Genomic DNA, 13,269 nt, shown 5'->3' with positions numbered 1-13,269 from the left:
CCAAAGGCTGTAGATAGGACAAATCTAGTACAAACCGCAGGTAATTTTTATTTCATAGATCTGAAAAATAAGGGAAGCAGTTTTCTGTACGGGAGAGTGGCCTACGCCAGCACTCCCATATGTCTATCTCTCTCCTCCTTAAAACAAGGGGGCAGAGATGTCTTTTCACATGAAGAGGAGAGAGATAGACTCATGGGAGTGCTGGCATAGACCACACTCCCGGATAGAGAACTTTTTTCAGAAAAATAAATATAAAGGGCCACTGTTGGAATGGATTCAACAGCTTCACGCAAATTTTTTGAGAAGATATATTACATTTAATCCCCCCAAAGCCTCCCTTCACGACCAGTGTACAAATCTCAGATTTTTTTCCCCTGCTCTTGCCTAAGATTCATATAGATATCGTGGTGTTGGACCCGGTTGCAAAGAAGAACCGAAGAAGCAAATACCTACAAAGGGCATACCCAGTGAGTGAAGCTCTCCCGCCACTGCAGGGTCTAGGGAGGGTCACCACCAACCTCCTCACCCCCCACCCCCCAAAAAAAAAAAAAACTTGTAGTCAGGAATAGGTGGACGCAACACTTATCAATGATAAACTGAAAAGAATGCTTTTAACCTTTTATTAGAGTAATGAAACAATGGGTAACGGGAGATTTATACAAGTGAGTGTACTCTCTCAACTACAAATGCTACAGATTCCTCAGTACCATTTATACTGCCCCCCCCCCGGCGGAAAAAAAAACCCTTTCCCCCAAAAATAGAAAGGGGAAAAAAATGTTACAGATGCCTCAATACCGTGTATACCAATCTCTCCAATAACCCCACCCCCACCCCAAAAAAAAAATGTTAACCAACTGTATACTTCAACCTTTATCTATCACTAACTAGAAAACAAGTCTATCTATAAGGACATGAAAGTCACCCGGTTAAAAGGGTTCGTCTATACAACTCAACTCTGTTAAATCTCCCCTTCTGAGGATACCAAAGCTCTAGCCTCTTTCTCAAAGCTGTAGCCAGAGCTGGATCTCATCCTGAAGCCCCATTTATCATATCTGGCTCCCTTATCGATCACCAATGAATTTAGGCCCCTTCCCCTCTTCCAGGTTTTTCCCACAAACAGAGTGTCTCCCTAGGCCCTCATCGATCACCACAGCATTTAGCCCCCTTCCCCTCTTCCAGCTTTTGCCACAAACAGAGCATCTCCCTAGGGCCTTGGTAGTGGGCAACCACATAACCATGATTGCACCCATTACTATAAACCCTCTCCTCTTTCTCATATCTAACATCCAACCCCTCCTTCTTCATCTCTGCAATCCAGATGCCCATCGCCACATCCTCCAGCTTGAACATCTGCCATGTACCATGTAAATATTGTTTTCAGATTGAGGAGCAAAGTAATGGTGTAAATCTTTTTGGGTAATTAAGGTTCAATTTGCATCTCATACATTGAATAGCTAACAAGAAAGGCAATTTGTGATGCATAATCCAAGCTGAAATCTTCAAGATACCACACATGATTGCGGAACAATCCTATCCCAAGCTAACACTTTGGATGATAATCAAAGAATAAAAGAGAGTATATTTGCCATACCTTCAACCTCCCCTTCTTATGCCTCTTGTTGACTGCCTTTGCTATGTCATGTGACACAACATAACCAGGACCATGAGCCCAAGGAGGATAAGTTTCTTCTGGCCATTCCTTCACCAATGAAGAGAAAAAGGGAGAGCAATGAAAACCAAATATTGAAAATTTTCCCATAAAATTAATGAAATCTATCAACAGCTTTTATGGCAAAAAATTTTCCAAAGCTGACAGCTTTGTTCTACTCATTTTACATAATACATAAAATGACATTCAGACGCTCAAAGAAAGCTTGGCTAGAGAGGAAAAAGAAAAAATTTTGTTTAAGTGCTACTACTCAAGCATTTATAGTTTAGATAATGATAAGCTCATCAAGGATGTCATTTATTAATTTTTAGTAAATATTTTTAATATTGCAAAAATTGGCTTAAGTGGAGTCATAGGACAGCAGATTGTAATTGGTTAATTAAAAAAAGGGCGTACCCAGTACATGAGACTCCCGTCACTGCGGGGGTCTGGGAAGGGTCATTATGTAAGCAGCATTACCCCTGCTGCTTCACGGAGAGGCGGTTTCCATGAACCCGCAACCACTAGGTCGCAATTATTAGCTAAGCATGTGTACGGCTTATACTAGAGATTCTCAAATAGCAATAAGACTCTGTCAACTTGGTTGAGCTAAGAGATTCAGATAGCCTCCTAAAATTCATTCCAGGTTTGAGCATGGTTGTTGTGCACTTGACTCATGCAAATCTAACAACAGAATTAATTTTCACAAATCCAATCTATGATCCTACGATTTACAAGACATGATGGAGAAAATTACCTCCAGGCTAATATACCATTTGCTGTCAGGATTCCGATGAGGTCGAGAGTCTGAGTTAATAAGACCATAGAGTAACCCGCGAGTCACATTGATCCTATTTAAAGAAGTGAGCACCTCATCCACACGAACAAATGCATCATCATCCGTTTTCATAACATATTTTGCCGAAACAACCTGTGTCTGTTGAAGCAAATAGCAAACCTAATTGTTGGGAAAAGATAAATTAAGTGAAATCAATAAAGATTGGACACAAGAAGAGATAAGAACCTACACCAAAGATACATATGGCTATGGTTTTCCAGGTAATGAGGTTGTAATAGTCAACAAAAGGCATTAGCTGAATATCCCCATATGTCTTTGCTTCGTTCCAGAGTTCCTCGTTCACCATAAGGTTTTTATGCTGCACCATGTTGCAGATTTTAATATTTGCTTCAAGAGATACAATTTTCTTTAAGTTCAGAGCTACTGATTCTTTACAAATCAAAAAGAAATTTACATTGAAAAGGATTCAAGACTACCAGAAGCTCTGTACAGCATACAAGTGTACTACTGCACAAGGCCTCATAATTCTTACAACACTAGTTTTGCAACATGATTGTCATCGTCACAAACAATGATAGTAGAAGCAGTGTCTGACTGATGCTCACCAGACCAACAAAAAAGCGCACAGCAACAGCTCCTGACCGCACTGCAGAATACTGCATCCACGTTCTACGAACAGCCATCCTACGCTTGAAATTGTTAGCGGTAGAGAAGACACCAATAAAGAGATCCAATTTTTTTTTATGAGGAAGAGGAGCTGATTTGAGTGCTTCTAAATCGACAATATGATCTAAATCCTCTGAAGTCGGTAAACCACTAGCTAGCACAGAAATTAACTTCAGGTCTCCAGAAATCCTCAATTCACTGACAAGCCATGGTTCCAGACTCTGAAAGAGAGAGAGAGAGAGAGAGAGAGTGGGGGGGGGGGGGGACCAAGGAAACAATTAAGTCCAAATGAACCAGCAGTTGTTTCCTAGATTTCAGAAGTAATCCAAGAAAGAAAGAACATTACTTCGCGATAAGCAAAGGATGTTATGTGTTTGCCATCAACTGTCATCTGGATCCCTTCTGCTCCTACCCTAATTGTGGCAACAAATGGATGCCCTTGTTGGAAAGGAAAATAACGTCTGGGTTTAGATTCCTCCTGAGCTCTTGAACCATTGGAATGTCTGATAACCGTGAACCTCCTTTTATCATCTTTACCCACCAGAGAATTGCACAGGTCCAATTCATCCACTAAGAGAAAAAGTTAAGTTAGAAATATTGTAAAAGGAAGGCAGCCATCAAAGCAATTATAATACAGATCACAGACCACAAGCTAAACTACACTTCAAGGATGTGCCCCACCAAGTATTTAACTCTTTTGCCTTCTATTTTAAAAGGACCAGATTGTTCCAAAAGCATTACTTTTCAGCCTATATTCTTCCATGTGGCAGCTTCCAACTGTGCCAAAGCAAGGCAAATGTGGAGCCTAAGTGAGCACCAGACTTGCATGCCAGGAAGCTGCCTGCAACATCGCAGATCTGCAGCACACTCCACTATGCTTAGGAGAATAGGCAGTTCTCCTACCTGCCCTAACGAGTAAACGTTGAAATTTTGCACTCATTATATGAGAGAGAGAGAGAGAGAGAGCGAGAGAGAGAGAGATTAATAGGATCCAAGAAAGAATATAGGACAGTCAAAAATTGACAGCACCAAATCAACATTTGTTACTATATGAGTACTTTTTACTCCCCCCCCCCCTCTCCTTTTGGAACGGATAACCTGAAAACATACTTCACTGTGAAACAACTGTGTGTGTGCCAGGAGCTTTATTACTAAAAGACCAACAATACAATACGAGTACCAAAAAAGGCTATAAGAAAGACTGGCAAACACCACAGAAAGACTTCCACATCGTTTAACACATTAGATGAATCAGGGCACATAGAAAATAGTTTCCTACATGAATGTATATATATATATATATATATATATAACGAGAGATATGTAGTATTACACGTTACTGTAGCATTGCAAAAATAATAACACCACCAGTACAAGAGGTAAATATTGTAAAGCACAACCAAAAGCAGGATGGTTTTAACACAACCCAAATATAACACTCACACAAAAGGGGAAAAAAAGGATCAAGATTATGAATCTGTAACTGACTACTGTTACAAGAGGTAAATATTGTAAAGCACAACCAAAAGCAGGATGGTTTTAACACAACCCAAATATAACACTCACACAAAAGGGGAAAAAAAGGATCAAGATTATGAATCTGTAACTGACTACTGTAGATGCAAGTTCAAAAAATTTTCTGGTCATGAACATGGGCTGCACAACAGAAATTAAAGCCAGATGCTTCTTATATCAATTTAAAATTCAAAAATATCAGAGCAAAATTTGAATTCCCAACTTTTAGAGCACAAACAACAGCATATATTGCATTGAAAAAATTTCCTCCTCTTACAAAAGATAGACTGAAGAAAACAGATTATAACAAAATAGTTTATTTTAAAATATAAATAAAATAGAAAATGGATATTGTAGCAGGGCACTAGGGCTTGATGTCCTATTTCTTGACATCCAAAGGAATATATGGGTATTACTACCGTCATAGGTGAAATTTTAGTTCAATTAAGCAAAACAAGTTTGAATATTCAAACAGACTTGAATATGGAATATGGATAGACCTATATCTTCTCCGCATTTGACACGTATACAGCCCAAATACTGACATTCATGGAAATTTTAATATTTGAGTATTTGTTACAGATATCTCTTAGCAAAAGACTCAGTTCAACAGAACTAAACCTTATCCCCGCTAAATAGGTTCAGCTGCATGAATCATGTTCCACCACCCTACTCTATACTGTCATATCTTCTTTTAACTAATAAGCATTCATGGATTTTCTCAGCACTTGAACCTATTCCTATTTGAAGAAAATAGTTATAAGCATTATGTTGATAAAGTTAATAAGAAATCAACAGGAATTGAAAAATAAGTGTGAATGCTCTATTCCAATAAAAAAAGAGAGAATTGCCAGTAAACACACCAAGGTTTGAAAGACTGGTATCATAGTTCAAATCACTCCTGGGCAATACCAATCTAGATGGCGAGATCCAGATCATCCAGTCAAAAAATTATTAAGATGATTTAGATCGGCAATCCACTACCATCCCAGATCGGATTGTTCTGGAGCGAACTATCTGAACAATTCTACGCTGATCATTGAAACCATGACACACTGTATCTACAACTAGGGTTGGTATCAGTAGCAAATGAAACAAGCACAAGTAACCAGGTATCAATGTATCATGAGTTTTGGACCAACTCAGCAATTTCAGAGCAATCCAAATGGAGGCCATCAGGTAGTCTTTGACTCTTGGATCCACTAATAAGGGAAAAACCAGATAAGGTTGTTGGGCTGAAAGGGGAAAAATAATACTCAATCCTTATTATGGGCTAGAATGAAGATGAAGTATTAAGCAACAAACTTACGTGGTAAAGCAAATCATAAATAGTAGACCATAACAATGCGTTACAAAACTCCAAAACCGAAGCACATGCAGAGGAGCATATACAACAACAACAACTCAGCCTTATCCCAACTAAATGGGGTCGGCTACATGGATCCTTTCAAGACAAAGTATGGAAAACTGAGGACCTCACAAAGAGAAATGAAGAATAAAAATGAAGAAATGAGACAAGAAAAGTGAGAAATAGAAAATGAAAAATGAAAAACGAACGTAGAGGAGCATATACCTTTCTTATTATTGTTGGGAACAGGAGAAGGACACCGCTCTTCTTCACCCCAGTCATGAGCTACAGTCCATGTATTCTGAACTATCACAGGATCCTCAGTTATTTTATCACCATGAAGGCGAACATTGTAATGCAATACTCTGGGAGGCTCTGGCTCCCCCGGAAGTGGTGCCCCAGTTAAGTCGATCTGGAAATTTCCAAGAAGGCCATTGGGAGTGCCAATAATCGTAATGGAAGAACCCTGAATCAGGCCACAAGGAATCTGTAATTTATAACCACTATCACCAGGTTCTGTGGCATTCATTATGTTCAAAAAATAAGGGCACTGTTTCTCTTTTGTCTTTGGATGTGAACTTTCATTCATGGAACCAAGTCCTTCCTCTTCAGAGGAAGCCATAAGGCTATCCCATGCCATTGCAGCTTCTTTGACAGCACCCATTGCATTAGGTAAACCTTCAGTATAATTGATTAAGTGATTCAAATGGTTCCATGTCTGCAAACATCTTTGCTCTTCACTGGAAAAGTTTCTCCAAGGAAAGAGACCGGCAGCCAATCTAGCAGCAGAAACTACTTGGGAGGCATTCTCTGGATTTTGAACGGCAGGTGGGACCCCACGCACCCATTCAAGTGGATTAGATTTATTGGTAGAGAACGGATTGGAAAGTAAACTTTCCCCAAGGGGATTTTTCATCACACCATACCTCAGAATGAGCAACCCAAACAAGGATGCAATTAGAACACCTCCAGACCACTTCTTCATTTTTTCTGTTCCCACTTACACCTCCAAAATCAATCTGAATTCAAAGTTCCCAACAAACTAATCTAGTACTAAAAGTGCATCATATAGTATCTTGGGGCACATGCATGTCTTCCAGTCTCCAGAATATCATTTTCCAAAGCAGGATCATAAATGCATAGATGCATAGGGAGAAAATTAAGAAGAAAACAGAAGGCGAGAAATAATTATGCTCTAGTGGTACATCAGCACATGATTTGCAAAGGATTATTCAACTTCTTTGATGTTCTGAACTATTGTAGATCTCCAATCCATCAGTCTCTGTTTGACCCATCAAACCATCTTGCAAGTGGACAACAATCACTGAACCGCTTCCAGTAGGCCCAAGATTTAAAATCCTTCATCTGGTCTCATAATAACAGACCTACCAAAGCATATCATCATGAAGCATTAAAAGAAAGGACTTCCTTTTGGAACATGAGGAGCTAATTTAATCAGCCTCCACCAAATAAATATAATAATTGGACAGTAAAACCTGTAATAAGAGTTTCTGTCAGAAGATCCCACAAATAAACATAAAAATGCCAAAGGCAGAACATAAGAAAGAAGAATCTCCAGACAAAAAATTTAACCACCCATGAAAGCACCGACGTAAAAAAAGTGGCATTATTGTAGCATGTTAATATCCATAAGTATTGTTAAGGAAAAAGGACGTCCAAGACTTAGTTACAAGAACTCAGCATGCAGCCTCTAAAACCTTTAGTAAATAATCAAATTCTTTGAGGGCGACCCAAAAAAGAGAAACTAAACAACAAGTTTCAAAGCAAGGAGAAATATCCAGGTAAGAAGAAATTCTCAATCAATGATCAGGATACAGAAAATCGTTTGCAAAGTCCAAAACATCAAAGGTACAGGTTTTTTTTTCCCCTAATTACCAATAACAGAAAATTTATTTATGAGCAATGAATAAGAGTATAGTACATATAGCTAAACTCTACAAATATCAAATCCCTTAATGCAGATTCTCTCCATACACCATTTACTAGTTCCTTGGTGAAGGAAAAGTTGGGCTGGCCTGTTGGAGATATTACCAACAAAACAATCTTGCAAAAGTCCCTAGTGAATTTGGTTCCCCAGCTGCTCGCTTGCACCCAAGTCACAAGTTAGAGAGGTACAGCCTTTTGATTTAGAAATTAGAGCTCAAATTCAACCAAGTTTGGTGGTCAAATGTTTTCCATTTTCCCTTTTCCTCTTTTCGTAACCAGTTTATTGAATTTCTATGATGATCTCTACTATCCCTTAACTGTAGTACTGTATTTTTTAAATGTCCAATCAACCAAGTCAAATGGACTTTTCATGGAGGTGGAAATTAATTTATAGAATCTAGACTGCTAAAACAAAAAAAGAGAAAACTGGGGTAGTAAGTAAAGATGGCCTTCAGAGCAACCATCAATAAGAAGGTGCTTTCATTGCATTTGTATCTGCCCCCCTAATAAAAAGAGAAGAATAGGGTACTGACTTTCAAAACTTTTCATCCCTAAAACCTTCCATTGGCTGTGCTTAAGCTGAATGCAACAGCTTTTCAAGTCTTCAAGTAATTTGACTACCCTTCAGCCCCAGGGGAGACAACGGACAGGGTGATGGATCTGAAATCCTCCCCATTTACAATCAACAATGAAGCCTATCCAATACAGAAATTCTTCATATAGCCCTTATTCTAGAGTAAAGGAAGGACTAATAATGTGGTTCGAATCCTTTGAACTTTGTTTAAGACAGCTTTTAAATGGAATCTTTGCACATCCAGCATTCATTCTTCCTTCGAAGTGCATAATTTAGTAGCTCAAGAACTTGGGAATTTCACGTCTCGAGATTCCTAATAAGTTTTCAAGTTTTCAACACCAGTTTCTCCAAGAAATAATTGGAAACAGTCGAAGTAATTAATTTTCAAATGGAATTGTTTTTGTTTTCTGGGTTGGTGGGTTGGAAGTCCAGGAGCACAAAATTGATCCCAGGGAGAGAAGAGGAAGGAGTTCCAGACAGATTGTTAACTTATACGAGATGTTGACAATCCACAGCTAACTCTTAACGAGTAGATACTCTATAGTCTAGATTGTCCAAATATAGCAAGAGAACAATGTTTCTGCTTGCACCAGAAGTATTGAATAAGATATAAATTTTTTTATATAAAGATAATTAAAGCAGAGAATGAAGTTCCGTCTTCTTTTCTAGAGTCTTCAAAAGAGGTACAGACAATATTGCTCCAGCGGCCATCAAAAGACTTATAAAACCCTAAACCCAGAGAACTTTAATTTACAAAACTAAAAGTTGTGAGATCTCAACGCACAAACTGCACCTCATCTGACTTTCGAACAGGATAATTAAGCTTTACTTGATCAAGTCCCACAATTTCGCAGTCTTACAGAATCCATAAGAATTCCCCCATTCCGCAAACAAACCATCAGAAACTCCAAAGAGTGGCCAAAAAATAACTTCGTAACCATAATAAAAAAAAAATTAACCATGCAACAAAAAGTTTAAAAAAAGGTTGGGAAGAGAGGGAAGCGTAACCAAGCCGAGCAATCCATAAAATTACCTGAAAATTTCTATTTCCGTACTCTCTAGAACTTAACTCCGTCTCATTAAAAGCAACGAAAAGCCACCCGCTCAAAATCAAGTAAGCAACCAACCAACCATTACAGTTCACTAACTGATCGGACACACTCACATTAAAATTCAGTGAGGAAGGAAAACATTAAAAATGTCTCAAGCAAACCAGAAAGAAGGGAATTAGAGAAAACAGAGCACTAAAATTTTATGAATTTGAACTAGAAAACAAGGAAAGAGGGGACATTAAAGATCAGAAATGCAAACAAAAATGGTTCTGAAATGTACCTTGTTATCTCTTCAGCAAAACGAGAGAGAGAGAGAATGAATTTGAAAACAATGTTGAAAGTCCTCCTCACAGAGGAATGAGTAGTAGTTTCAATATCTTTCTTTCTTTTCTCTCTTTTCTTTTTGAACTTGGACTCTACGCAACGACGGTGGGACTTGGGAGAATGAAATCTGTTTTTGTGTCTTTCTGTTAATCTCTCTCTTTCTTTCTTTCTTTCTTTTTTTTTTTTTGGTTTTCTCGTACGGGGTAAGGAGAAAGTCAATAAAACCGTGCTTCCGTAGTCCTGTTATTTACGAACACTGCCACTTTAATTATATGTTTTTTTTAATGAGAATTAGTTAATATGTCTTTCGTTTGGTTTGGTATTTCATATCTGAGGTAGTCGTATCACTCAGCAGGCCACAACAGGTCAATGAAAGAAAACGGTCAAACTTTTTGTTTTTTTTTTTGTTTCTTCCCACTTTTATATACCAGGTGAGCGTGAGACCGTGAGAGTCGTGAGTCGTGAATCGTGACTCGTCAGGCATGCCCCTTGTATTTCAAAGAATTACAGAAGTAACCCTAAAGTTTAATTTAGCTGGAATTATAGAAGAAACCCTCTGGTTTGGGTGCAATTACAAAAATAATGGAAGTCTAAGGGTGTATGTATACAATTTTCTGTATAAATTAGTATTTCTCAGTCAAATTTTTTTTTTATTTGGATTACTTTTGTACAAGAAACCTCAAAGTAGTGAGACTTTTCAAAGGCCCATGAAAGTCATTCATTACCTCTTACCAAAAAAAAAAAAAAAAAAGTCATTCATTACCCAATCATCATGCGACACATGAGGTATCATTCACAAGTGAGGAAATTTTTGTCCATGCCTTAAACATAACATATACTAAATTGGAAAAAAAGGCAGGGCAGACCTTTTGCCTTTTGCTTACTGCAAGTTTAATTAGCACCCATTGTGTCTCTCTTTCCTCTTGAAATGACTCTCTTGCCCTTCTATATAATGCTTCACGCACGATCCCATTGGTGCTGCCCGTAGCTTGCTACACATGGGCAGTGTGCGGCGTGAGCGTGTGCTTTTCCCTCTCCTTATTTACATAAAATTTTCTTGTAACCTTGGATTATTTTTTTTTTAGGGTTCGACTAGGCTTTTATTTTAAAATGCCTAAATTACTCTTCAATGGTTTTATGTTTACTATTTTTTCACTCACTTTTAAATCTACCTCTTATGTACCTATTACATAATTATTAATGAAATATTTATCCCTTTAAAAAAAATATTTTCCTTATAATGTCCATGTGCCTCATAATATGTTTCAAATTCTTTAAAGGTCCTTACAAAATTAGTGGACAAATAAAAGCAACAAATTATTCTATTACATAATTAAACTAAATTAATACATAAATAGAAAATGTGCTATAAATTTGATCAATTTACATCTTATACATAAAATATCATACCTTATTAAATTGACAATGGCTAAGTGGATGTTAGAACATAATGTATGCATTGATAGAATAATATAGCACTAAAAATTATGTAATACGTAGTAGTTATCACCATTTCAATGAATATTTAAGAGGTAGATTTTAAAGTAAAGTGAAAAAAAAATAGTGAAAATGTGTCATTATTGAGTAATCTAAACATTTTAAAAACCTAGGAGAGAAGGAGAAATTAAATTCTACTTTATTGAGGGAATAAAAAAAGAAGTATTTGAAAGTTTAGGTAAATATAGGTTAAATTAAAAGAATTACCTGAAGAGGGTTGTGATGGCAGGATCAGGATCGTCTCTAGGGAGCAGGGAATTGCTAGGGTACTGTCAGTCGTTGGGCTGTGTTGCACACGTCCCTAGGCATGCATCGAGATGTGTGCGGCACAACTCAGTCGCTGGATGCCCCCTGACAGCACCCTGGGTGCACACCTCCCTGGAGACGAGCTCAAGTATGCTAGAGAGGCATTGAGATGTTTGTTGTGTCTATCACGTTTCATTTCATTTCCTTTCCTTATACTCTCTTAGACTCCACTTTCACTTGTGCTCTCACTTTCTCTTGACAAACAAATGTTGTCTATAGACATCAGATGTAAGGGTGGGTGTTGTTTAATAGAACTTCCTTCTAGAAAGGTGCGTGTGGTGTGGTGTGTATATTCACCATTCCTCGGTCTTAGAAGTCGGTTAATCTTTTGGGATTGGTGGGGAAGAGGGTTCAATGTTAATATATTTAGGATAAAAGATTTGCACAACGCCAGTCTAATTCCAAAATTGCATGTGGGCACCCTCATAAAACCTTTTTTTTTTTTTTTTTTTTTTTGGGAAAAAGCCCTCATAAAACTCAGATTACTGTTGCACCATCCCTTGTAAAATGTCTCATGTAACCCCTTGTTTTAGTGTTTTTCCATTATACCCCTCCTTCAAGGCATGAAATTGCACACTGGCCGTGTAGGAAACTCTCTCCCATTTATTTATCTATAAAATAGTGAAAGAGGGTGGGGTCTTGCTTTGTAAACCACTTTATAAATAAAATTAAGAGGGATTTTGTGTTGATATACTTATTTATTTATTTATTTTTAAAATCCAATAAATTAAATTAGAGATGTGGGATGTTGTTTATTAAACTTTCATATCAAAGACTGAGTTGAGTTTGTGTTGATATATTTATTTAATAAATGAAAGACTGAAACACCAATTGGAAATATTCAAAAAAAATATTATTAAAAGAAAATAATAAATAAAGAGGTGTGCCCTAGCAAAATACGAATTGATCAAAGTTTGAAGGAGTGGACTTTCGATGAAATCAATAGCTCTTAAAGTCTAAGCCCTCTAACATAACTTAAAGGGTAATAATAGAAGAGTTCTTAAGTTGAAATTGAAGACTTGGACTTTTGACAAGGACGATAGAGATAATTCCTTAAGAAATATCTCAATCTCTTATGCATTTTGCGTGGATGGAAATATTTTGTAATTTCATGAAAGCAACTGATCTCACATCAGATGTGAATAACTCGATTTGAAAACTCATTAAAACTGAAGATGAATTCCCTAATTTTCAATCAAGCTTAATTAGTCTTGCACCTTAAAGAGATAGGATTGAAATCAAGACTAAGACAGACCGGTCAATTGAAATGACACCCCTACCACTCACCAGCAATGCGTAATCTCTCATATATGATATATCGTCAACTCCAGAATGGGTGTCATCGGTCGATTTGGGCCAATTTTAATACAAGTTGAATCGGTTTCAATGTGGCATAAGTGAATCCAAAACCAAAACAATAAGAAAAGCTTCGATTTGATTTGATTTTGATTTTGGACCTGCAATACCCCAATCCAAAATCGATTCAATTTGGTTGGAGCTATGTCCGTTCAGTACGGATAGAGTCACTTTCACTGATTCAATTCGGATTAGATTTGGAGACCATTGCATTCCACTCTCCATTCCATTGTCTGA

General features: G+C 37.4%; 1 protein-coding gene across 2 annotated transcripts; it reads right to left on the bottom strand.

The window, feature by feature from the left end:
• Positions 1-948: 948 nt before the first annotated feature.
• On the bottom strand, positions 949-9,865 carry LOC122656601 (beta-1,3-galactosyltransferase GALT1-like). Of its 2 annotated transcripts, none has more exons than XM_043851195.1 (8): positions 9,830-9,865; positions 6,202-7,472; positions 3,460-3,683; positions 3,053-3,334; positions 2,677-2,805; positions 2,406-2,585; positions 1,592-1,699; positions 949-1,350 (listed from the first exon to the last, which is right to left on the bottom strand). In XM_043851195.1, exons 2-8 carry the CDS (start codon positions 6,959-6,961, stop codon positions 1,138-1,140), a joined length of 1,896 nt encoding a protein of 631 aa, XP_043707130.1. In that variant the 5' UTR covers positions 6,962-7,472; positions 9,830-9,865; the 3' UTR covers positions 949-1,137. The 2 variants fall into 2 exon arrangements, with proteins under 2 accessions (XP_043707130.1, XP_043707131.1); XM_043851196.1 differs by lacking the exon at positions 9,830-9,865 and having other exon boundaries at positions 949-1,060; positions 1,137-1,350; positions 6,202-7,536.
• Between the last annotated feature and the right edge of the window lie 3,404 nt (positions 9,866-13,269).

This window comes from Telopea speciosissima, chromosome 3 (assembly GCF_018873765.1).
Source record: "Telopea speciosissima isolate NSW1024214 ecotype Mountain lineage chromosome 3, Tspe_v1, whole genome shotgun sequence".
NCBI lineage: Eukaryota > Viridiplantae > Streptophyta > Magnoliopsida > Proteales > Proteaceae > Telopea > Telopea speciosissima.
This window is presented reverse-complemented; position numbering and strand designations above follow the sequence as displayed.

What these genes read in the sequence shown, in the direction of transcription:
- LOC122656601 (XM_043851195.1), bottom strand. Translation starts at nt 6,961, where the DNA reads ATGAAGAAGTGGTCTGGAGGTGTTCTAATTGCATCCTTGTTTGGGTTG. An exon ending in CATCCTTTGCTTATCGCGAA is followed by an intron (nt 3,335 to 3,459) that starts GTAATGTTCTTT and finishes TCTCTCTTTCAG; the next exon opens with AGTCTGGAACCATGGCTTGT. An exon ending in TAGCCATATGTATCTTTGGT is followed by an intron (nt 2,586 to 2,676) that starts GTAGGTTCTTAT and finishes TTGCTTCAACAG; the next exon opens with ACACAGGTTGTTTCGGCAAA.